This window comes from Mobula birostris, chromosome 11 (genome assembly GCF_030028105.1).
Source record: "Mobula birostris isolate sMobBir1 chromosome 11, sMobBir1.hap1, whole genome shotgun sequence".
In the NCBI taxonomy this organism is placed as follows: Eukaryota; Metazoa; Chordata; class Chondrichthyes; order Myliobatiformes; family Myliobatidae; genus Mobula; species Mobula birostris.
The window spans coordinates 56,819,063-56,844,815 of record NC_092380.1 but is presented as its reverse complement, the minus strand read 5'-3'; the positions used below and the strand labels follow the sequence as shown (position 1 = coordinate 56,844,815).

Sequence of the window (25,753 nt, the reverse complement as noted above, 5' to 3'; positions counted from 1 at the left end):
ACACAGCATCCACACAAACGAATTATCCAGTTTGGCAGGGCCGAGGCTGTTTCCCTAGACGACAGCGAGCCGAGCAACCCTGAGGGTGGCTGGGGGCGGGGGGGCTACATTGTGGGGGCTCGTCTGAGATTGAGTCTGCTGGTAAGCTGTGTGGGTGCCCTGTTTAAATCTGTAATGTGTGTCTCTGTGGGTTATTTGCTGTTGATTGCTGTATGCGTTGTGGGTGAGGTCTTTGTTCGAGTTCGGGCTGGCATTGACGAGTTGGAGGTGGCACTTGGGGCTGTCCATGTGGTTGGGAGAGAGAGGAAAGAGTGGTCTGATTTGGAGGTAGAGTCTGCGAATAAATGTTCTAGCTCTGGCAGGCTCCACCTGGCGTTTGGGATAGTGTCCACCCCAAGAGGGGCGGAGACGTGCGAGACGTAGGCGGAGCGGATCTCTCAGTTGTTAGATGAGTGGCAGTGCTCGGTTGAGGGAGAGCAACAGGGATTGGTGGAAAGTTTGAGTAGGCGGACTGGTGACAGTGTTAGAGCTGTCAGGCTCACTTACACGGTAGTGATAGCTGTCAGTTATCTGAAAGAGTGGGGAAGGTTTTCAGTGTGTCTTCTCTGGCTAGGAGGGCAGCTAAATTGTTTGCAGTGCCAGGGGGATCATTTCAGGGGATCAGTTGTTCAGCTGATCAGAGAGGTGTCGGGAAACTTAGTGGATGCCCAGTGGGGGAACGGCTTGGGGTCTCTGGGGAAGCACATTCCCAGCAATGTACCGATGAACTTCCGAAAGGAAAAGACCCTATTCCTGAAGGCTTAGAGGGGCCACGCCCCAGGGTGTCGCTATGGATAGAGGGAAGTGATGCTAAAGCTATCCTCGACTCCGGGGCACAGATCAAGTTGTTGGACAGTTCGTTTTACAACCGGTGTCTGAAGCATTTATCCTTGACAACCGCAAGGGCACCGGAGACTTTGGGTACTAGTGGCAGTAGTTATCCAGAAGACGATGATTGGTTAATGACCCTGGAGCTCAGGGAGGCGTTTTCTGGGCACCCAGCGTGTCGAGTTGCTTCTGAGGACGTGTGTAGCAGCCTTGATCCGATACCGAATTTATACGAGACCCAGCGGTGGTATGGATTGGGGAAAGTAGCTGAGGGTGAGACCCTCTTAGTAGATGCTCCGAGCCACCACGAGGGAGGGGAGTTGACCGCTGAAGACACCTCAGTGAGCGAGAGGTCGCGGCAAATGGACCCTAGCGGCGTGGAAGATGAAGGCAGCGTGTGTGGGGATGATGCGATGTGGTTTAATGTGCTGCATCTGAGGAGTGGATGTTGCCAGATCCTGAGGAGTGCGGCTGTCGAGCTGAAGACGGTCGTTATTAGTTCCCTAGGATTCTTCCGATCCGAAAAGATGCCCAAGGGCATATCCGGAGCCCCTGCATCCTTCCCGCGGGGCATGAGGAAGACCATGGGGGAAGTGAAGGTGTGTGGAGTTTTGACGTATGTGGATGCCCGCCTAGAGCTTGGATTCGCATGGGGGGACTATGAGGCGAAGCGAGTGGCTGAGCCCGGGCGACCGGAGCGAAGTGTCAAATGTGGAGGAGTTTTTGGCCGGAGGAGTTTGGTGCAATGTGAGGAAAATGACCCGACATACCAGTTGAACTTCCTGGTGTTGGGATAGATGGTGGTGGACCGGGGGATGGAAACCCAGGTCATCAATCTGAATGAGACACAGGGAAGAGAGGAGATTTGCACCGCACTGCAGTCATGTACTGATGAATTAATCCAGCGAGAAGAAACAATGACCCACCTTCGAAGGGATCAGCAGAAACTCAAGACGTCCATTCAGAACAGATTGGAAGATTTACAAGTTGGGGAAGATCAAGGAAGTGTTCTGACTAAGGTCAACAGAAAACCGAGAGCCCAGGGAGGGGAGTTTGACTACACTCCCGAGGAGGTGAAGAAATGGAGGACAGATCTCGGAAAAGGGAGGCGGACGCTTGAAAGGAACCTGAGGGTGACTATTGCGAGTTTAAATGAAGTGGAAAAACTGAAAGTTGACCTGGAGGACGCCCTCAGGAAGAATCAACCGGAGGCTGAACATTCTTTAACTGCTGCTTTTCACGTCAGGGTGGAAGAAGCTGGTGGCGTAACTGCGTCCCAGATTGAGATGGCCAGGAACCCTGAGTCAGAACTGCTGAGGCTGTGGCGAGAGTTGAAGGAGTCCCCGAAGAAGCTGACGTCTCGACTGCAGGAGGCTGAAGGGGTAGCCCCGGCTAAATGTTTCAGTTTGGAGAAACTCAAACAGCAGCTACCGATCGAGGGAATAAGGAAGGATACGGATTCGAAGGATGATGTGCTGCACATGTGGAACATGCTACCTTTCGCTAACTTCCCCGTGATTGAGGAAGTGACTTTTAGCCCTTCTCCCACTGAGTCAGGTGTAGTGGGGAGGGCTAGCTGTGGGCAGTCTGAGTTATGGCAGGATCAGGAAGGAGGAGAGGCAGGGCCCCGGACACGGGACTGGGGGCTCCGAGCTGTAGTGGTGGCCTGAGTGACAAAGGAGTTGGCAAGCAGGCCCGAGGTATCCCTAGTAGTGTCTGAGCCTTTTGGGTTTAGGTGAGGGGGTATGGAGGTCTCAGAGGGTTAAGAAGCTCCCAGATAGGTTGACCTATGTAGCGCCCGTGGGACGGGAGTAAGGTCCACTGTTTGGGGAGCACTGTCACTGTGTGTATATGTGTATGTGTGTGTTGTGTGTCTGTAGGACTGGTTGGCGAGTTATTTAGAAGTCATGAAGACATGACTTTATTTGGCGGGGGGAGAGTGTAAGGGAGTTTCGACTTTTATGTTACTGGGGAGGCTAATTAAAATGGCATCTTTGTTATGTTAATCTGGGGAATGCGGCTTTGTTGTGTTAAACGCTGAGAAAGTTTGCGCTAGCAGCTTGTTGTGGTTTAGAGTGTGATAAGAAATACGTTATTAACCAATTGGGATAGTTGTTATGTTTTTGGTGTATTTGAAGATACTGTATGCGCGGGGTTTTGGGGGAAAAGGCGGGAGAGCAAGACAGAGGATGGACGAGGTGCTGTGAGTCCGCTAACGGGGTCGGACCCCGAGCGGGACATTCGGCGAGGAGACGGAGACGGACTCGTGTGGAGCGTCTGGTTGACCACCGTTGTTGGTCCCAGGCGGCCGGTCGAGGTGGTCCGAGGGGGTCGCAGGGTGAAGAAGAAGGTCCTTGAGCTCCAACGGTTTTTGTGCACGAAGAGATTGAACTTTGATAAGTATGACGCCTTTTATTTTCCTTTTATATTTTATTCTCTTTTAATTATATAGTTCCAGTAATATCTATAAACTGTATATCATTTAATTGCATCTGGTGTATCGTCTGTTATTTGGGCGGGGTGGGGTACCTCACACAGCATCCACACAAACGAATTATCCAGTTTGGTGGGGCCGAGGCTGTTTCCCTAGACGACAGCGAGCCGAGCGACCCTGAGGGTGGCCGGGGTGGGGGGGGGGGGCTACATATAGAACCCAAAGTTATGACTTTCACACTCAAGTAAGCTTGCACACTGCAGTGGGCAATTATGTTACTTTATGCACTCAAATATGTTGACTTGGGCATTCTACTTAAGAATATTCAACTAAATCAACCCAGAAGTAAAATCTTTTTTAAAAATATATATTCTTAAAGGGAAAAAACTCTTTTGCCCCAGCTAAGTAATTCAGATTCATCTGATGTTCCTTGAGTGGTTACATAATAACCAGTGCAAAGCAACTTGCATATCAGCTTATTGTCCAGTTACTGATGAGAGCTTGTCCCAACAGCTCTGAGAAAAGCGAGAACAAATGTTGTCTATTCAACTGCAAGAGCTCGTTTTGCCATTCAGTGAGAAAACAAAGATTAATCTGTGAATATTTTGCAACTAAATGACCTCCAAATCTCTTTTGATCTCTTGATTGATATGACAGTTCACTGAAGAATTAAGAAAATACTCTGTGATATCCTTTTAACATCCAAATCGCTTGACATCACACTTAGCTACCTTGAAATCTACCTGCTATAGTAATGCCCATTCACTTAAGAAATATATCTTTATAATCTAATGCTTGCATTCCCCCCCCCTTAAAATGCTGTGCCTACATGGATCATCGTACGCATGGCTGATTATCTCTTTATTTAAGGTGGAAGCAGATTTCTTTATGGCCTCCAAGAGGGAATTAGTTAAATATATGATAAAAACAATTTGCAAGAATTGGTAGAGCTGGCAATTTGCTGTGGTAAACAACTGACCTCCCTCTCTGTTGTAATTATTCTAAAATATTTATATACAAAAAGTAAATAACTGCACATCCTCAACAGACCTTACTTAATACATAGAACAATTTGCTGCTCTAATTCCTCCTCTTCATCTCCTACCACTCAACCAAGTCACATAATTGCCCCTCAAGCACTTCAAATTTAACTTACTGTCTCTTATCAGGGATTTTAACGAACGCTATAGCAAGTTCATATGAAAAAAAACCTTCATGAAGGTTCACCTGTCCACTACCTGGACATGCAGATGTTAACACGGGTTCTGCTGCTCCCAGATCCAACTCGTTGTTGCACCAATACATGCAAAACCCTTCAAATTTTCAACAAGTTCAAAACTCTAGGGCGCAAATGCAATTCAGACGCACCAAGTAATCACCTACTGACAGCTAAACACAAAAGAACAGATTTAAAAATTATTTTACTATTTGTGAACTCCTCTGCAGGCTTATGGAATTAAAGAGAAAACAGAAAACTTTCAAATACTTACCTCGATACATCCCAAAATAGCCATCTGATCGGATTGTCTTAATGAGGCAGTCAGACCTGAAGTAAAATGAGAATTACAATTTCCTTGTCAGAAATTATACATTCAGAAAAAGACTCAATGCAGTTACACAGCAATTAAAAGGCAGATACTGGAGATTTCCGATAACTGCTATCACAGTGACACTTTAAACACATAGTCATAGTCATACTTTATTGATCCCAGGGGAAATGGGTTTTCGTTACAGTTGCACCATAAATAATAAATAGTAATAGAACCATAAATAGTTAAATAGTAATATGTAAATTATGCCAGTAAATTATGAAATAAGCCCAGGACCAGCCTATTGGCTCAGGGTGTCTGACCCTCCATGGGAGGAGTTGTAAAGTTTGATGGCTACAAGCAGGAATGACTTCCTATGACGCTCTGTGTTGCATCTCAGTGGAATGAGTCTCTGGCTGAATGTACTCCTGTGCCCAACCAGTACATTATGTAGTGGATGGGACACACTTTCCATTCTCAATTTAGTCGTTTCACCAAGAAAGGTTTCACTTTGGTACCATTTTATCAAGCAAACTTTAGTCACAAATACGGCGTATAAACGATAAGGAGAACTGCAAGCATGCCAGGATTTTCACATGAAGTTAATAACTCATCAGGGGTGATTGATAAGTTCATAGCCTAAGGTAGAAGGAGATGAGTTATTAACTTCAAACTTTCTGCACAATCACTCAAAGAGTTGACCTGCATGTGCATGTAACGAGAGCTGTATAACTCATCTCCTTCTACTGTAGGCCACAAACTTATCACCCATCTGTGGACACTTTCTGAAGGTCCAAGATCCATATGCTCCACAACCGCTGGTCGAAGTGTGTACATGTAGGAGGGGACTATGTTGAAAATAAATGTGCTAGGTTTTCTAAAATTGACTCCTTCTACCTTAGGCCACAAACTTATCAATCACCCCTCGTATTTGCTACTCATTCTGCACAAGCAAGTTTGATGGACAATAGCTCTTTGTCTTTAGGACCTTTGGGAATTATCTACTTCAGGACCTCCCCCAAAACAGTTTTCTGATTAGAAAAGATTATTGACATTAAGGCTAACTGCAAAATACCATCCAGACATTTGGATACTGATCTTCTTCAGCTCCTCTTTGCAAGCGGATCCTTAAAATATATCAGGTGTCTCATTTGCATAAGCACAATCTGTAAACACCAAGTACATTCTATAATACAATACTCACCTTTCCCTCACACCAGGAACTGTGATATATTTAGAGCATTTATGATGCAGAATGAGTCCATTTGGCCCATCATGTCTGTGTTAATCAAAAGATTAACCCAAACCAATCCCATTTTTATGCCAGTCATGGCTTGTCAAGTACATAGGTATACATTGCTTCAATTGATGAAAGTTTCTGCCCCTCGCCCATCTAGTCAGAGAATTCCAGATCCCTACCACCCTTCCTGCTGAAAAAGTTTCTCTTCTCCTGCTCTCATGAAAATCCTTCTCCTAGTTACTTTAATTTTATCTACCTTAACACCAAAGTATTCACATCTCAGCAAAAGGCAATAGGTCTCTCAATTTTATCTACATCAAATAAGTTTTACGTTTGCCTCCTCTAGCCCAAATGAAACAACCCAATCTTCCCTCACAACTATAATATTGCAATTCTGGAAATATACTTGTCGACCTTTCCTGCATTCTCCCTTTCAACCCGTTTTCCAGTTTTGAGAATTAAGTTGTGGCTGAAGTAATTTCCATTTTAAAATTCTAAGATTGTGGTCTGCATACATATAACTCAAATCATAACTCATTTCATTAGATGAATAACATGCAGAACAGCTTCCTGCTAAAAGGCTGAAGTACTGTTTTAAAGTATCATTGTCATATGACTGAACTCTTATCTACCTTTGTAATATTCTAAGATCATTAGCCAATACTGATGCTCACTAACTGATTACATCATTTTGTCACATTAGTCCTATTTTCCGCCTCGCTCCCATCCAACACTTTCAAGGACAAGTTACGGAATTGCAGGTGACCTTCGGTGCACAATTATAGATCACATGCTGCGATCTAAAACTAGATTTACTTCACAATTTTTCCCTCTCAGGCCAGCATCACCAAACAGGGCAATTGCAAGGAAATGGGAAGGTGAAGGATTAAAAAGAAAAGGAAAAATAAAGAAAGGATAGCCTGTACTGGACCCAGGGACATCAGGCCTTCAACCTAAAGGAAGACTGACCCTGTGGTTTCAAACTTTGGGCTTCAACCTCTGGACTCAACGATCACAGAACTTTGACCTTCAGACTCACATGGACCTCTAATTCTTGGATGTGAACTAGGAGGGTCACCAGTGTTCGTGCCTCCTGCCCACGTGGATCTCCAATCCCGACCACCCGTGGGGGGGGGGGGGGGCAGGGGAGCACCTGCCCTCATCCTCGGGGCCTCAGTCTTTAACTCTGGGGATTGGTAGTCTTCGGCCTCAGCTCCTGGCATCTCGACCTCTGTCCTCAAAGATCACTGCCCCTCAACCACAGACCACTCCAACCTAGACTCTGACCTGTAGCACCTGCCATAGACTGATGACACAAAGGTTGGGGGTGTTATGGATAGTGTGGAGGGCTATCAGAGGTTACAGTGGGACACTGATAGGATGCAAAACTGGGCTGAGAAGTGGCAGATGGAGTTCAACCCAGATAAGTGTGAAGTGGTTCATTTTGGTAGGTCAAATATGGCGGCAGAATATAGCATTAATGGTAAGACTCTTGGCAGTGTGGAGGATCAGAGGGATCTTGGGGTCCCATGTCCATAGGATGCTAAAAGCAGCTGTGCAGGTTGATTCTGTGGTTAAGAAGGCATACGGTGCATTGGCCTTCATCAATCGTGGAATTGAATTTAGGAGCCGAGAGGTAATGTACAGATCTGGGCCATACCCTCCAAATATCTGGACCTGCCTCTTGGTTTTTTTTGCACTACCTTACTTCCCATTTGTCTATTTTCCATTTATGATTTATAATTTAAATTTTTAATATTTACTAATTTTAACTATTTTTAATATTTAATATTTGTAATCCAGGGAGCGGGAAGCACAGAATCAAATATCGCTGTGATGATTGTACATTCTAGTACCAATTGTTTGGCGACAATAAAGTATAAAGAATGTTGCAGCTGTATAGGACCCTGGTCAGACCCCACTTGGAGAACTGTGCTCTGTTCTGGTCACCTCACTACAGGAAGGATGTGGAAACCATAGAAAGGGTGCAGAGGAGATTTACAAGAATGTTGTCTGGATTAGGGAGCATGCCAGGTGGAGTGAACTCGGCCTTTTCTCCTTGGAGCGACGGAGGAAGAGAGGTGACCTGATAGAGGTGTATAAGATGATGAGAGGCACTGATCATGTGGATAGTCAGAGGCTTTTTCCCAGGGCTGAAATGGCTGCCACAAGAGGGCACAGGTTTAAGGTGCTGGGGAGTAGGTACAGAGGAGATGTCAGGGGTAAGTTGTTGTTGGTGTTTTTTTTATGCAGAGAGTGGTGAGTGCATGGAATGGGCTGCCGGCAACGGTGGTGGAGGTAGAAACAATAGGGCCTTTTAAGGGACTTTTGAATAGGTACATGGAGCTTACAAAAATAGAGGGCTATGGGTAACCCTAGTAATTTCTAAGGTAGGGGGACATGTTCGGCACAACTTTGTGGGCTGAATGGCCTGTACTGTGCTGTACGTTTTCTATGTTCTCTATGTTCTATGTTCTAGACTGACTGACTGTCCATCTATTGAGATACAGCATGGAATAAGCTGGAATAGATACCACCCAGCAATTCCCAATTTAACCCTAGCCAAATCTAATCATAGGACAATTTACAATGACCAATTAACCTACCAAATGGTATGTCTTTAGACTGTGGGAGGACACTGGAGCACCCAGAGGAAATGCATATGGTCACAGGCAGAACATACATCCTTACAGGGAGCGGCGGGAATTGAACCTGGGTCACTGATAATATAAAGCACTGTGCTAACCACCACGCTACCCTGCTGCCTGGCACCTGACCTCGAACTCTACCTCGCCCCTGTTGTTACACCTAACCTGAACCCTAGTTCTCCGTGCTGTCCTCAAAGCCAGCCCTACGACCCCAATTCTGAGCCATGACCTCCGATGGACATTGGAGCTCAGCCCCATCTTGACTGGGACACAGTAGAAGCAGGAGCAGGCTATATCCCTCGACTTCCGTTATACCTGGCACTGCAGGGATGCCAACTGGCAGCTCCTCATTCAAGTGCCAAAGCTGTGTGAGAACCTACCTAAAAGGTGAACAAGGTGAACAGCACAGAGCTTATCACATGTATTCATAACCAAACTTCATGCACACGTACATTCCAGCAGAAGTAGTCGACTGACAAACATGTGGCAAGAAAGCTGGTCAGCATTTCCCCTCCCAACTTGGGTGTCGAGACTTCCTTTGCAACTACAACTTGGATTCATTTTTCTTCAATGTAACTTTTTTTCATTCTTTATATTGTACAGTTACAATTACTAGATTCCTCATGATTCTTCTGTACTTTTCACCCAATTTAGCTAAAATGTTATCTGTACACTGTGCCACCCTTCCTTTATTTTGACTTCAAACAGAATCAATGCGACTAACACAAACAGTGGCAGTTGGCAGCGATGTGCTGGGCTAACTTGCATTTTGAGAAGGCGTGATGGATTAAGCACAGCTGAATCTGCAGTTGTTCTTTCAGCAAAGAACCAGCACAAGACCAAGGACGAGCAAGAGAAAATCTGCAGATGCTGGAAATCCAAGTAACACACACACACAAAATGCTGGAGGAACTCAGCAGGCCAGGCAGCATCTATGGAAAAAAGTGCAATCAATGTTTTAGGCCGAGACCCTTCGGCAGGACCAAGACCAAGGAAGTGTTTCAATGACGTGCTCTCAGGCCCAAAGAAAGCAAAAATCAGCCAGCCTTGAAGAAAGATGCATGCCATGCATTTCTGGAAATGGAAAACCCATTGAAAAATAAAATACAAGTTACTGAATTGGAGGGCGCATTGCAGATTAGTGTATTCCTTTTTAATCATGATGAAGCCTTCCTTTCATTGTTACCACATACAATAACAAGGCGTACATACTACAGAGACAGACCATTTTGCCCAACAGATCTGTATACGTTTATGCTTCGTGTGGACTGATATTACCACACTTCATCAGATCTTATCAGAACTTGTGCATTAATTGTTTGATATGTTTATGTAGCTTCCTAACCTAGTAATCTCAACTGCCCCTTTCAGTAAATTCAATATATCTACCACCCCTTGGTCAAGCACCTCCACTCCATCAGCCAAACTTCCTAGTGACCAAACAAATTAATTCCCATTCCCACCCCAATATGTCAGTCCATAGCCTCCTCTTGTGCCACAATAAGGTCACCCTCAGGGTGGAGGAGCAACACCTTATATTCTGTCTGGATACCCTCCAACCTGATGACATGAATATCAATTTCACCTTCCTGTTAAAAAAATTCACTCCCCCTCCCCTCTTCTATTCCCTTTTTTCACCTGCCTATCACCTTCCACTGGTGCCCCTTCTCCTTCCCTTTCTCCTATGGTCCACTCTCCCCTCCTACCAGATTCCTTCCTCTCCAACCTTTTACCTTTGCCACTCACCTGGCTTCACCTATCACTTTCCAGCTCGTCCTCCTTCCCCTCCCTCAACCTTTTTATTCTGGCATCTTCCCCCTTCCTTTCCAATCCTGAGGAAATGCCTCAGCCCAAAATGTCCACTGCTCCGGTCCCTGGATTTTGCCTGACCTGTTGAGTTCCTCCAGCACTTTGTGTGTATTGCTTTGCATATTATCTTCTTTTTCATAATTCCACACCTGTTCGCATTCCACAAACTGATTTATTCAGATTCATTTTTGGAAGAGGTGCACCTTAGCTTGGGGATGAATAATCCCGTACCGATAATGACCGCAGGGAGTGTGAGTCCCAAACTATTTGGAACAACATCCTATTTTATTCAGGAAACATGAAATTGAAGATTAATTTGGAGAGATGGTTAACATACATGAATTAATAAGCACCTTATGAGACTATTTGTAATTTCATTTATTGCATTTCCATAATTCCTGCAACTTTCCATTTTGAATGAAAGAATTTGGATAAGTGAGTGATAGGTAACATAAAGCTAGCTTCTGCCTCAGTGTTAAATAGATGACGATTTTTCTTTCCAGGAATAATTAGTTCTAAATCCAGGAGAATACCTACAGTTATTACAGTAACAAAATCTAACATGGGTCTCAGCCCAAAATGTCGATGTTTACTCTCTTCCAAAGATGCTGCCTAAACTGCTGAGCATTTTGTGTCTGTTGCTTTAGAGTTTCAGCATCTGCAGATTTCCTTGTGTTTAAGATCTAACACCAGAGTGGCATGTAAACAACATGAGCAGGCAATGAACTTAATTTCAGTTCACCTCTGCCTTAAAAATATTAATAGTCTCTACTTTCATGGCCCTCTGAGGAAGAGGATTCCAAAGACTCAGAACCTGAAGAGAAAAATAATTGTCCTATCTTTTCCAGTCCTGAAGAAGGGTCTTGGCCTGAAATGTCGTCTGTTTATTCATTTCCACAGGTGCTGCCTGACCTGCTGAGTTCCTCCAGCATTTTGTACATGTTGTTTTGGATTTCCAGTGTCTGCAGACTTTCTTGTGCTTATAATGTCTTATCTTTCCTTAAATTGGTGACCTTTGAGCGATCTCCATTTCTAGGTTTCTCCCACAATTCATTCAAATATCCATATTATCAAGACCCCATGGGACCATACCTGCTTCAGTTAAGGCCCTATTCACACTCTGAAATGCCACTGATTACGAGCTCAGCCCTACTATTTCCTCAGAAAACAAACCATCCGAATAGGCAAATAGATCTTCACTATCTGTTTCCAAAATTTTAATATTCTTCTGTAAATAAGAAAAGGCAATTCTGTACAGTATCCCAGATAACGACTCACCAATGCTCCATATAACACAAACATAACCACCTCACTTTGGTATTGCAAGAGGAATTGAACTAAAACAAAAATGCTGTTATCTTTCCTAACTAGTTTCTTCACCAGCGCACTGGCCTTTTGTGAAACGTGCTGCTGGAAAACCAAATCCTTCTGCATTAAAGCTCTGCATTCTCACACCGTGACCGAGGATGATCGAGATTTCCAGGTAACTTGCTTCAAACTGCAGGCATTTGCTAACATTGGCCTGGAGGAACCCTGAAGGCACTCATAATATAATTTACCACCTCATACAACAAATCTGTTCCTTTCCCTGCCTGGGGCAGGGATCATATTCTGACAGTTGCTACAAATAATTGTGAGGCTACCCTGAATGACAAAAGCATATTTTTATTTCCCCTGAATGACAAAAGTATATTTTTATTTCCTTCTGGGAACTATTTGTTTACTTACACAAGTTAGTAGCAATGCCTTATTTTAGTACTATTCCATAATGCAGAATCAAGCTCATAGTTAATTAGTTTGCATGAAACTTTTCTTTCCCCTGAAAAGGAAGGTTTGAAATAGAAAGAATGCAAGGAGGAGAGTGATATGAAACAACTAATCACAGAGTGATTTGCTTTGAAAGATAACTATCAAAAGCAATATTGCTTACTTTTACTATTAGAGTTGTGAACTTGCAGGATCTGGGATCCTACAAATTTGCTTTTCCAATTACTTTTACTGAAAACTGACATCAAATGAAGGTAAAATTGTTGGCTCTGCAAACAGCAGAAAAGGCCAGGGGTGGTGCAGCTGAAGTGCTGCTGTCCTTTAGCCCCAGCAGCCCAGCCTCAAACTTGATCATAGGTGCTAGGCATGCAGAGTTTGGACACTTGCTCTGTCACACTGTGGATTGTCATCGAGTGTTCTGCTTTCACAAGGACACATAGTTAAGATACCCAGCTCTTGCGAGTTACCCTCTTCTTATAGGTTAATGGCAAAAAAAGAATCAAAGGGCTGTTGATGGGCATCAGTGCAAGAGAATACAAAATGCATGGATACAGGCAAATGAAGAGGGAGAAACAAATGGAGAACCAGTATAAACCTAACAGGCCAGTTGGCTACTTCATTAAAAGCATATAGTATTCACTGCATTATCAGTAATACTAACCTAGTAACTGCAACTAATATCAAATGACACCAGGTATTTTTGCTCACCAATCTCCTTCAACTGAGACGAGTGACAAGCTAAACTGGTGGGCCCTACAATGTTATCAGCTTAAATTTCTGAAAGGCGCTTGATAAGGATTTATACAAAGCAGGCTTAAGACCTGAAATTTTCAGGTACAATTTACATATGTAAAATAAACGAGCTCTATTGTAGGAAGTTAAAGGGACTGGTTAGAGGGCACTGTCAAAGTTAAGGAGGAAAAGATAGGGAACTGTAATAACAAGTTCCCTCTATGCTATTGGTAAGATGACAATTAATAGCTCAGCTATTAAAAGGAAAGTCACTGTAAGTGTTGACGCATGATATGAGCGTGGTTTCAATTCTTGGCTTCAGTAAAGATCTTTGGGTCAATAAGACATTACTACTGTTAGCATTATCATTACAGATGCACTGAGACAGTATCATTATAATCAACAGAGCTCTGACAATGACTCCTCTCATGGTGACTAAATGTTTGCAAGTACATTGCCAAGTTCAGAGAACACCTCAATCCAACTGTCAACCACCCGAGCTACACATCTTCCAAATTATTCCAAGCTTCTTCCTCTCTACTATTAGATTTCTGAATGGTCCATGGATCCATGTTCACAACTTCATCATTTATTAGTTTACACTACTTATTTTGTAATTTAGAGATTTTTTTCTTTTTGCACTGTTATCGCAAAACAACAAATTTCACGTCATATGTCCATGATCAGAAATCTGGTTTAGTCTCTTGCTCACCTACATTAAATGCTAAAAATATTCAATGTCCCTTCACTGCAGAAGGAAGAAAGGAGGAAAGGTAATTTCACTGATCCATGTGCATGCTACTACACAACAGCAAGTTTACAGTCAAGTTCAGATGCAGCAGGAGTGAGAATGCATTGCCGGGGGATGGGTGTCACTGGTACTTTCATACAGCTACAGACGTCGGCTAATGATCTGCAAATATTATGATGAATAGCACTTTCCCTACAGGATAAAGGTTGCAACCTACATTTTACAATGACAACATTTCAAGGACTCATCATTTCAGCATGCCTGAGTTTTCCTACTTGCATTTCTTCAATCCTGTGATGTCAATGGGAATAAGAAAACTTGTACATTTTGAGCATCTCATCATCATCTGGTATTGCTCAAAGTGTGCAGTACTTGTGTTGAGCTGGAATCCAGCTGAAGCAGTGAATTCAGAGAAAGGGATTATGAGGAACATAAAATCTTGATGCAATGTAACCAACCACAACTATCATGAAGTTGTAGGTGACTTTGATAAGGGTATAATCTGTAACTCAAAATTCTAAGCAGCTCAATTTGACTTTGGATGATAGTTGAAAATCTGAGCATTATTTCAATTTTAAAAAGGTCCTTTTTTTTTTATTCATAATGAAAGTAACATAAATTAAAATTAGGTGAAATGTGCAATAGGTGGCCTAGCTAATATACAACACATGTCAGAGACAGCAGTAAAGGACATTATAGTTACCATGAATTAAGCCCTGTGCAATATCATAGTGGTTTTTCAGAGACATCTCAAAATAACCTCAAAAACACAAATTACTTGACACTCAGCATCAGTCAGTATTTGTGAAGCGAAAAAAACAGGATTAAATGTTTCAGAACCATGATCTTTCAAAGCTGTAATAAAATGCCAGTGAAAAGGTCAATAACTGGAAACGTTAAACGTTTCCCTCTCCACATATGCTGCCTGACCTTCTGGCAATTCCAGCATTCTCTGCTTTTATTTTATATTTCTGAGCTTTTTTATTTATTTCTAAGAATGAGAATATTTTTCGAAAACATCAACTTTATGACCATGGGTGTGAATAAAAGGAGGAAGAACTTTTTGCTATACTTACATGCTATTGTACAACCGTTGGCCATTCTGCTGGTTCTGAAGCCGTGTTTTCGCTAAGTCGATGGGAAAGACACAGGTGACACCAATTAACCCTGCAATGCCCCCGTTGATCAGCTTAGCAGGTAAACTGTAAGACAAGACAGGAAAAACTTCAATTCACTCCTAATGCATTGTAACAAAAAATCAGTTTACTCCAAGAAGCTCAATTTGACTTTACAAATCAACAAAGAGTGAGTAAGAAATTGATGAAGGAAACAGAATACAAGATTCCATCAAAGTTTTTGTGGAAAAACTAAACACTATCTTATTGCAGACTTGAAAAATTACAATGGTGAATAAAGAAACACAGAAATATTTAACATTTTTTTGTGGTTGCCTCGATGGTAGAAAACACAGAAAAATAAATTCTGGACATAATAAAGAACTGAACTACTGGTGAGAATGAGGAAGTTAAATAAATTCTTGAAGTATGTTTGAAAGCACTGGCACTCCTCAGCCTTGATGGCCTGTATCCCAGACTTAGCAACAGATAATGGATATTTCATTATGATCTTCCAAAATATAAAACATATTTGCATATTAACAACCATGGCCCAGCTACAGTATTCAAGAAAGGAAGGAGAGAAAATAAATGCAGAAGAGATAGCCTAATATCTGTAGCATACAAAGTTATCAATAAGGGAAGAGGAAGTCATTAAGGATAGGGAAACTGAACACTGATGAAGAGGAAACCGGTAATCCATGAGCAAGTCCTCATCAGGACATCAGAGGTAGAGAGCGCCAGTAACTTTAAATTCCCCAACATTATCATTTCAGAGGATCTGCCCTGGGTCCACCATGCAAGTGCCATTGTAATGAAGACATAACAGCACCTCCATTTTCTCTGAAGTTTACAAAGATCTGGCATGTAAGCTAAAACTTAGACAAACTTGTATAAATGCATGGTGGAGAGTATGCTGACTGGCTGCATCATGGCCTGGTATGAAAACACCATGCCCTTAAAAGGAAAAGCCTACAAAAAATAATGGATACAGCCCAGTCCATTACAGGTAAAGCCCTCCCACCTACTGAACACATTTACAAGAGCACTGTCACAGGAAAGCAGCATCTATCATCAAGGACTCCCACCATCCATGCTCTCTTCTTGCTGCTGCCACCAGGAAGGAGGTACAGGAGCATTAGGACCCTCGCCACCATGTTCAGGAACAGTTACTACCCCTTAACCATCAGGCTCCTGAAGCAGAGTGGATAACTTCACTCACCCCCAACACTGAACTGTTTCCACAACCTATGAGCTCATTTTCAAGGAGTCTACAACTCATGTTCTCAATAGTTTTTATTACTTTTTCAGTTATTTTTATTATTTTGTTTTCCTTTTTGCATTTGCACAATTTGTTGTGTTTTACACATTGGTTGTTTGCCAATATTTCTGTGTAGTTTTTCCATTGATTCTATTGTGCTTATTTGTATCTACTATGAATGCCCACAGGAAAATGAAACTCAGGGTAGTGTGTGGTGACATATGTAGTTTATGTTGAACTCTGAGTTATGAAACATGGTTTATTTTTCATAAATTTGTTAGCTTTTTTTGAAGATGTAATTATTCAAATCAGCTATGGACTTGCAAGGCTTGAGGCAATGCACTTACTGGGATTGCTCAATGATAAGGTTCAGAATAATTGAGTTATTTTTGGCCTGGCTGGCTATAATTATTGAATCATCATTAAGAATAACAATGAATTGATGCACAGATTGCTGTAGTGCATCCAAATTTACTGACAATACAACCAGAGTACAATGGAGCTTCATCTTGATCCTGAAAAATTATACAGTCTGTCCTGGCTAACAGATTCTGTTTTACAGGCATTCAGAAATTTGAAAATACACATAAAAACAAATACAGTAACTATTCCTGCACAGATAGCATCAAAGGCATACAAGACTGATAATAAAAATATGGAGTGTGCGAAGAAACTAGTTTTGCTGCTCGTTGGAAAAAACACAATGGACTTTTGAATTAAGTTGGATGCTCATAACCTGGGGATGCCTGTATGCCAATATTATGACAAACATAATACAATGTGAACAAAGTCATTCTCTTCGGTAAGAAATATTTTAATACATAATAATTTTATCTGGAATGCTGATGAACGGAGAAATTTTAATAATGAAAACATCCTTGAGTCCTTCAAAGCAAATCAGAGAAAGCTAATGTACAAGTACATCAAGCAAATTTTTTAAAAATCTCTACTTCAATGAATTAAAATAACGAGGAATCAAACTACCTACAGCTTTGATCTTCATACTCTTGCAAGGATTTACTAGTCTTAGACAGACTGCAACATTGGCTCATTAAAACAATTCTTGGAATGGATAAGTTTTCTATTAATGATAAGATGGAGCAAACCTGCTCTAGATCATCCTACACATAACCGGAATAGAAGATGCTCTTTTAAGACATGATGGAATAGATGCTAGGAGCTGGTTCCAGTCTGCATATCTAGAAGAGGATTGCTTTCTCAGAATAAGAAATTGGCCACATAAGATACTGGAGGAACTCAGCAGGTCAGGCAGTATCTATGGAAATGAATTTTTAAAAAATCGATGTTTCAGGCTGAGGCCCTTCATCAGGACTGGCACCTGCAGAATCTCATGTATTTAACAAATTTGCCATCTGGATTGGGATAAGGAGAAATATCGTTACACAAAGGGTTCTGAATCTTTGGAATTCCTCACCTGGAAGGCTGTGTATGTTCAGTCACTGAATACGCTCAAAACACAGTATAAAAGATGTTTGCATGTTGAAAGAATGAAGGAGCATGGAGTAGGGCTGCCGGGATGGCAAACCTATGTGTGCCTGAGATGGTATGTGTAAAAAGTTTGTAGGCATGTGGCTTGCAATGCTGACCCCTGATTCCTCAAACCCCGCCCATCATAAAAAGAAACACTATAATTATCTTTACTGCCAAATGAAGTGGTGAATGATTTTGTTTTTACAACCCAAGAACAATGCGATGTTTTCACAGGAAATGTCTCATACCAACTTGTCAACAGCTAGACAGTTGGCAGAACATGTGAATTTGGATGATACATTTTGAAATCCTCACAGACCTGGTGTACACATCAGTATTTCGATAGTAAATGGTTGGGCTAGTTGGCATTGGATTTGCTGTGCTTTCATTTTTTCTTCTGCTATATATGAGTGAACACTGGATATTTTGTGATTTTAATCGTAAATCCTGTACCTAGTTCAGCAATTCCACAAATACTCAAGTGAGTTATTGTTTTCAGTGACAAACTTGGTCAAGTCTAATTATAGGAGAAGACTTACTGATGAAACTAGTGCTACATGTATAGTTCTCAAAACAACCAAATACAAGCCGGATATAAAATATTATCGCTAATGCAACAACAGAAGCATTTCAGAAACACTTAAAACACATTTAGATTGAAGGAAACAGAATTAAAATATAAAAATATAATGACAGATAAATAATTTTTAAAAAATCAAACATACTCATATCTTACCTTCTTTTCTTGAAACCATACAATTTCCACTTAAATCAATCAGCTCTAAGGTCCCCAGTGCAAATGACGGGGTATCCAGCACCCTGTGGGAACCATGCAGAACTCAATAGCAAGGTTCTGTTGCGAAATGGTCGGCAGAGCTCATCAAGTTTTGCACTTGCATGTTTATCGGAGATCGGAGTACCTTACACTTACTATCACTTGTGTGTGTCAATGCTGTTGGCTCCTTGCAGATCCGCTGGCAAAACCCAGGAAAATTTAAGACATTATGTAGCATGCGATCCTAAAAAAGCTGCAGTGACAGGCATGCCAGCATATATAAAGACAGCAAGACAAATTCATTATGGCTAAAAGACAGATATGACCCTAGGGTTTATAAACAACAGCACAAAATATTATAAAGTGGTATCATTAGCAAAAGCTAATTTTCAGGGCATTTATAACCTATTTATGAAAGTAACAATAAACATGAACTACAACAAAGAAATTATGCTTCAACTCTGTTTGGCCGAACTGGTCTAGTGGATCATTTTCTGAGCCCTATACTTCAAAAAGAATGAAGAAGCTAGAAAATGTGCAAGGCAGATTTACTGGATTGAAGAACAGGAAAAAAAACTTCAATTTCATGGATGGTCTGGAGAAGCTAGGACTGCTCGTTAGAAAATATTCACAGAAGTGTTCAAAATTATGAAGGGTGCCTTACGAAGGATTTATGAACAAACACAAGCACTTTTCATTGATGCAAGAAGAAGTACTTTAATAAAAACAAAACTTCAAGAGTATGGGAGAAGAGCGAGGGAATGAAACTAACTCAGTTGGCTCAAATAAATGCATGGCGAAACACTCTTCTTCAGTGCTGTGGCCATTCTGTGATGAGGTATTAGTGTAGGAATATGTTTGATGTAGATGATCAAGCACAGGGGAGCAGGCTCAAGGAGCAAATGACCTACCCTACTTCTCATCTTACCAATGCGGGTTTAAGTCAGCCCTTCAGTGTTTTGCAGAGCTAACATTACATAAGTGCTCTTGGTCTAGAAACAAGCATTTTGGCTTCCATCTGGAAACACCATCCATGGTACGATGTGAACGTTGCCTTAACATTCAGCATAGTTCCAGGGGACAGTGCAAGTTACAAGAACGAGTGAACTGAATTAAGCAAACCCATCCATGCCTCTGGAAAAAGAATAAGCTCCTACAACCGCCTCCAGGTAAAACTTCTGCTCCCATGGTTGATGAGGAAAGTCGAAAATCAGACAGGATGTCAGGATAATTCAAATACCATCAGAGGCAGCTCAGTGGCATAGTGGTAAGCCTAATGTTATTACAATGCCAGTGACCTGCGCTCAGTTCCCACTGCTGCCTGTAAGGAGTTTTAATGTTCTCCTCATGACCATGTGGGCTTCCTCCAGGTTCTCCAATTCCCCCCACATCACAAAGATGTAGAGTATAAGTTAGTAAGCCAATTGGTCACATGGGTATAATTAGGTGGTGCAAGCTCACTGGGTCAGAAGGGCCTGTTACCAAGACGTATCTCTAAAAAAACGGTACGATAAACACCATTATATCTCCCATTTCCATTTTCAAACAAGTATCCAATAAACAATTCCATCAAATGGATTCAGAAAGTAAGCGATCATGCATGAAGATTAAACTTGCCACATAAAAATAACAGAATTATTTAGGTCAGACAATGTCAATAAGGGATATGATTCTCCTGTAAATAAAAAAAGCTGAAATATAGATCAGCTCTGATCTGACCTAACAGCAATGCAGCTCAGAATAACTGAATGCCACAGCTCCCAAGCAGTCCAAATGCCATTTCTGTAGAACACAAATAAATAATGGGGGATTTAAAAAATCGTGCTAGGCTAAAACAGTGTTTAAAACTCTGTCTTTGTAACTCTACAAACAAATCTTATGTAATTCCAAGTTTAATTTACATTAAAAAATTTTAAAATATTCCTTTTTGTAAAAATTCTGAAGTTTGTAGATTCTTTCCGTTTCTCCCACAGTCCAAAGGATGTACTGATTAGCAGGTTAATTGGTCATTGTAAATTGCCCCATGATTAGGCTACATTTAAACTGGGGGTTACCGGGTGGTGCAGGTCATTGGACTGGAAGAACCTGTTCCACACTATATCAACCTCAGAAAGACGCTGCCAAAGTTATATCAACATGTCTCCTGCCCCACTAGAGGCCTGAATATACTTGACCACTGCTACACAGCAGTCAGGGATGCCTACCATTCCATCCCACGACCTCACTTCGGAAAATCAGACCATCAGGCCGTACTCCTCCTCCCGGCTTACAAACAGAAACTGAACCGGGAGGTCACCGTGTCAAAAGTAATGTCGCGTTGGACAGAGGAAACGGATGAGGTCCTCTGTGACTGCTTTGAATTGGTAGACTGGTTAGTTTTCAAGGACTCAGCAGCTAACCTCGATGAGTATGCCTCAGCTGTCACGGACATTGTTTGGAAATGCACGGAAGACTGTGTGTCTCACAAGACGATCCGGGTATTCTCTAACCGAAAACCTTGGATGAATTATGAAGTCAAATCCCTTTTAAAGGCTAGAGCTGCGGCTTTTAGGTCGGAGGATACCAGTCGCTACATGGAATCCAGGCGTGAACTCCGGAAAGCCATTAAGGGCGCCAAGAGACAATATCGAGCCAAGTTGGAAGCCCAGGCTAACCAGAGGGATGCCAGTAGACTATGGCAGGGTCTAAATGAGATCACTGGGCGCAAAGAGAAGGCTGGGAATATCAATAAATGTGGCACTTCTCTTCCTGACGAACTTAACGTATTCTACGCAAGATTCGAACAGAAGAGGAGCATCCCGCCCCCACCAGATGAACCGGACCTGATGGGATCAAGATTCATCGTCACCTAGGAGGACGTTAGAAGGGCCTTCCTGAAGATAAATCCAAAGAAGGCGAGGGGCCCAGATGGCGTCCCGGGATGGGTTCTCCGGGCCTGTGCAAGCGAGCTAGCTGGAGTGTTTGCTGACATCTTCAACTGCTCCTTGCTTCAGAATAAGATCCCCTCGTGTTTTAAGAAGGTAACGGTAATCCCAGTGCTGAAGAAGAGCAAGGTGGCATGCCTGAATGACTATCAACCTGTGGCTCTGACATCAATTGCTATGAAGTGCTTCGAGAGATTGGTTATTGCACACATCAACCACAGCCTACCGGTCAACCTCGATGCTTTGCAATTCACCTACCGGAGCAAAAGGTCAACGGCAGGTGCCATCTCTCTGGCCCTACACTCCTCCTTAGAACACTTGGAGAATAAAGACGCATACGTAAGGCTCCTTTTCATTGACTACAGCTCTGCCTTTAATACCATCATTCCAAATAAACTGATTCCTAAGCTCCGGAACCTGGGCATTAGCACTCAGATCTGCAGCTGGATCTTCAACTTCCTCACAGACAGGACCCAGGCTGTAAAAACAGGGGACAAGCTCTCCTCTACAATCACTCTGAGCACCGGTGTCCCACAAGGCTGTGTACTCAGCCCCCTGCTGTACTCACTGTACACCCATGATTGTGTAGCCAAGTTTCCAACGAACTCAATATATAAGTTTGCTGATGACACAATTGTAGGCCATATCTCAGGTAATGATGAGTTTGAGTACAGAGAGGAAATTAAGAACCTGGTGGCATGGTGCAAAGACAATAACTTATCCCTCAACGTCAGCAAGACAAAGGAATTGGTTGTTGTCTTCAGAACGAGTAGCGGACCGCACGACCCAATTTACATTGGTGGTGCGCAAGTGGAACAGGTCAAAAGCTTTAAGTTCCTCGGGGTCAATATCACAAATGATCTGACTTGGTCCAACCAAGCAGAGTCCACTGCCAAGAAGGCCCACCAGCACTTTTACTTCCTGAGAAAACTAAAGAAATTTGGCCTGTCCCCTAAAACCCTCACTAATTTTTATAGATGCACCGTAGAAAGCATTCTTCTAGGGTGCATCACAACCTGGTATGGAAGTTGTCCTGTCCAAGACCAGAAGAAGCTGCAGAAGATCGTGAACACAGCACAGCACATCACACAAACCAATCTTCCGTCCTTGGACTCACTTTACACTGCACGCTGTCGGAGCAGTGCCGCCAGGATAATCAAGGACACGGCCCACCCAGCCAACACATTTTTCGTCCTTCTTCCCTCCGGGAGAAGGCTCAGGAGCTTGAAGACTCGTAAGGCCAGATTTGGGAACAGCTTTTTTCCAACTGTGATAAGACTGCTGAACGGATCCTGACCCGGATCTGGGCCGTACCCTCCAAATATCCAGACCTGCCTCTCGGTTTTTTTTGCACTACCTTACTTTCCATTTTTCTATTTTCTATTTATGATTTATAATTTAAATTTTTAATATTTACTATCGATTTGTAATCCAGGGAGCAGGAAGCGCAGAATCAAATATCGCTGTGATGATTGTACGTTCTAGTATCAATTGTTTGGCGACAATAAAGTATAAAGTATCAATGAATAAGAAAGGAAAAGCATTTGTTAAAAAAGTCAACTGAAAACACTTAACAAATGAAATTTTGCCATAGGGAATGTAGTGTAGCACAGCCCTGGGGTGTTCTAAGCTTAGTACTTGGCAAAGTTCAGGTTTGGTGGAGGTCTGGTACTTGCCAAATGGGTTTTTATTTCCTGCTCGAACATATCCAAGTCCACAATAGTCAGCTGTCCTCCTCTTAGCAATGCAATTGCAATAAAAATAAAAATTCCAAATCAAAGTTATATCCAATGCATGATAAATAACTTACAAAAAGCTTGTCTGTAATTTCTGCCACCCACATACCATCGCCCTCCCTGTATTGTCAGTGCTACCTCATGAACTGCAGCATAACTGCTGGGAAGCTGCCAAATCACGGTGAAGGAAACTGTCGGCAGACTTGGGCTTAGTGGGCAGCTGCAAGGCTGCAGGCAATGAGGAGATAGTGGGTGCCCTAACAACGGTCAGTGTAAAACAGTGCAGGTTTGCAAGCTGGCCAACTCTACCTCGTACCTCAAGTAGTGCTTCAGCAGTCATACTGAGAAGATAGTGGTGAACCACTATCAGCCCCCAGTCATTCTATACAACGTAACCCAACTATACAGGCAATTATTTACGTGACTAATATTCAAGGATTCAGGTATCAAATGGTTTCTGCTTGTGCTTGCTTCAGTGGAAACAGAACAGCTGCCATCAGATGCTGCAGCATTGTTGTGCGCACAAATATGCTGATAGATTTCTACGCCATCGGTACATTGGTGTGGATTAATTCAAAGACTTTCTATGATTGATGCTGCCATGGACTGAAACATAACAGACTTTCTAACACACCTGCCACGGACTGAAAATTTCGTTGAGCTAGATCTATTAGCCTCCTTCTGTGGTCTGCCACAATGAAGTCTTCATTTGTACCTTCTGCAGAAGGTGTTTGCTACATCACTTTCCAGGATCTAGCACCTGGCCATTCTTTCCCCCGCCACGTCTTGGGCTCTTCTTGGATATGATCAACATGTACATGCAGATCCCAGAAATTAACCTCTACGCTACACTGTCCAAGGGACCGAGCCGATAACAAAAGCTGATAAATGAATGTCAAATTGCACTTTACCATCATCTGACCACATGCAATTTCTGCTTGTCCAAAAGTCACAAGAATAATGACATGGCAAAGGGGTGAAGGAAAGTTAAGAATAACAGGTTTACACCATCAGCAGCTTTTAAATCAGAAAAGTGTGGAATTAATGGATAGAGGGACTCAAGATGAAGTAAGTATGAGGATACTGTCACCTTTTCTTGGTTTCAGCTCTATCGTGGGTCATAGATTCTGCAATGGCACCTCACTGATGGTCTGCATCATTCCTGCAGAGGGATGCAGCCACACCTGCCCCTGCATGTCAACTTCAGCTGTATGGCACCTCTCCTGCAAGAAGGAGATGGGTATCAATGAAAATGTTTCGCTGTCGTGCCTGCCACAGTTGAATGGTATGGTAGTGTACACACAGTGAGATGTGGGCATGAGGCTTGTTGCTCATTGTATAAGGGTACATAATGGCAGCGCACGCTGTCTAGGAGAAGAATCCCAATTGAGACAGCTGTGGGATAAGTGATGAGAGGGGCAGTTCACTGTAAAATATCAAAGGATCCTGGTCGCAATGGTGGTATGTTGCATTTGAAAGGCATAGCCTTGCAAGATGACTGAGCTTTTTGCCGACGGCATCCCGTTCGCCATGATTTAACTGCCACAGACATGCCTACCCCATGCCTGTCTTAATTAGGACAGGGAGGTTCCTGCAACATTTGATTCACATTGTAGAAATGCACTGAAGGAATGTAAAAATACATTTCTACTGTCCTAATTAAAGAATGGCTAAAAAAAAGTTTACCTGTATACAAGTGATTAACAAGAGCAAGGAGGGTCTGTGATTTGAGAGTACACACAAAGTTGGTGTAAAAAGTTAATACAATGCACGGGGGAGTACTCATTTTGTGAAATCCGTAAGTTCACAAACAGAAATGGATCAACAATTCAGGAAACACACCTTCAGTCAATAGTGGTATAAATAGAGACAAAAACCAAAAGCTACGTAGTTATATGAAAGAACAGAATAACTAGGAGACAACCAGCTCAAGTTTATTCTTTGATTCAGTAACTCCATTTTCCTCCATACAAGAGTTATAATATTGAGACATCATTCCATACTCCCACATAACCAAAATAATTCACAGTGACTGCTTTCCCCAGTTTCTGAGAACTCCATTTCTTCTCATCCTGATTTTTTAATGTTAAAAGTATGAGCATCTTCCATCCCTTTTAGAAAGGTCAAATTGGAAAGGTCAGGTAATTCGATGCAGCGTTGGCAGGGCGAGGAGAAGAGAGGAAAGATCTGAGATTTAATCGATTTAAGAGCCGAACCGAATTGGAGTGGTCAGGTACTGGCTTTATCGAGATGACGGAGTCCAGGCCAGAGGGCAAGGAACAACCCAAGTTTAGACAACTTAAGCACCGGCCAGATTGAAATGATCAGACTCGGGAGGCGAGAGATGGGCCAGTTTTGATCACTGCTCCACGGGCTTTGCTCAACTCTGTGCTGGACTAAGGCCTTCTGAATCATCTGCAGTGATGCCTGGTGTTGTGAACTTCAGCTTTAAATGCTGTTCGCTTGCTTGCTTTATTGTTTGCAGGATTTGGTTTTCTTTTCTTTCTGAACATTGGGTGTTTGACAGTCTTCTTTTGTTTCTTAATGGGTTCTTTGTGTCATGGCTGCCTGTAAGGAGCCACGATGGATCTTACTTTGAGAAGACAACTCAATCAGTACTGGAAGGTAAAAATTTTGTAAAGAGTATAGTGAAAGAGTGTTAGGGTATATTCTG

The 25,753-nt window shown here is 42.4% G+C and overlaps 1 protein-coding gene across 5 annotated transcripts in view; it reads right to left on the bottom strand.

The window, feature by feature from the left end:
* slc25a22a (solute carrier family 25 member 22a) overlaps window positions 1-25,753 on the bottom strand; it is a 166,714-nt gene that overhangs the window by 63,274 nt on the left and 77,687 nt on the right. For all 5 annotated transcript variants that reach the window (XR_011887753.1, XM_072272269.1, XM_072272268.1 and 2 more), the window contains 2 exons: window positions 14,854-14,979; window positions 4,792-4,847 (listed from right to left, as the gene is read on the bottom strand). Coding sequence is in view for 4 of the 5 variants with exons in the window: in XM_072272269.1 (XP_072128370.1) it covers window positions 4,792-4,847; window positions 14,854-14,979 (182 nt within the window). In the remaining variant the exon portion in view is untranslated. The remainder of the gene's footprint in view (window positions 1-4,791; window positions 4,848-14,853; window positions 14,980-25,753) is intronic.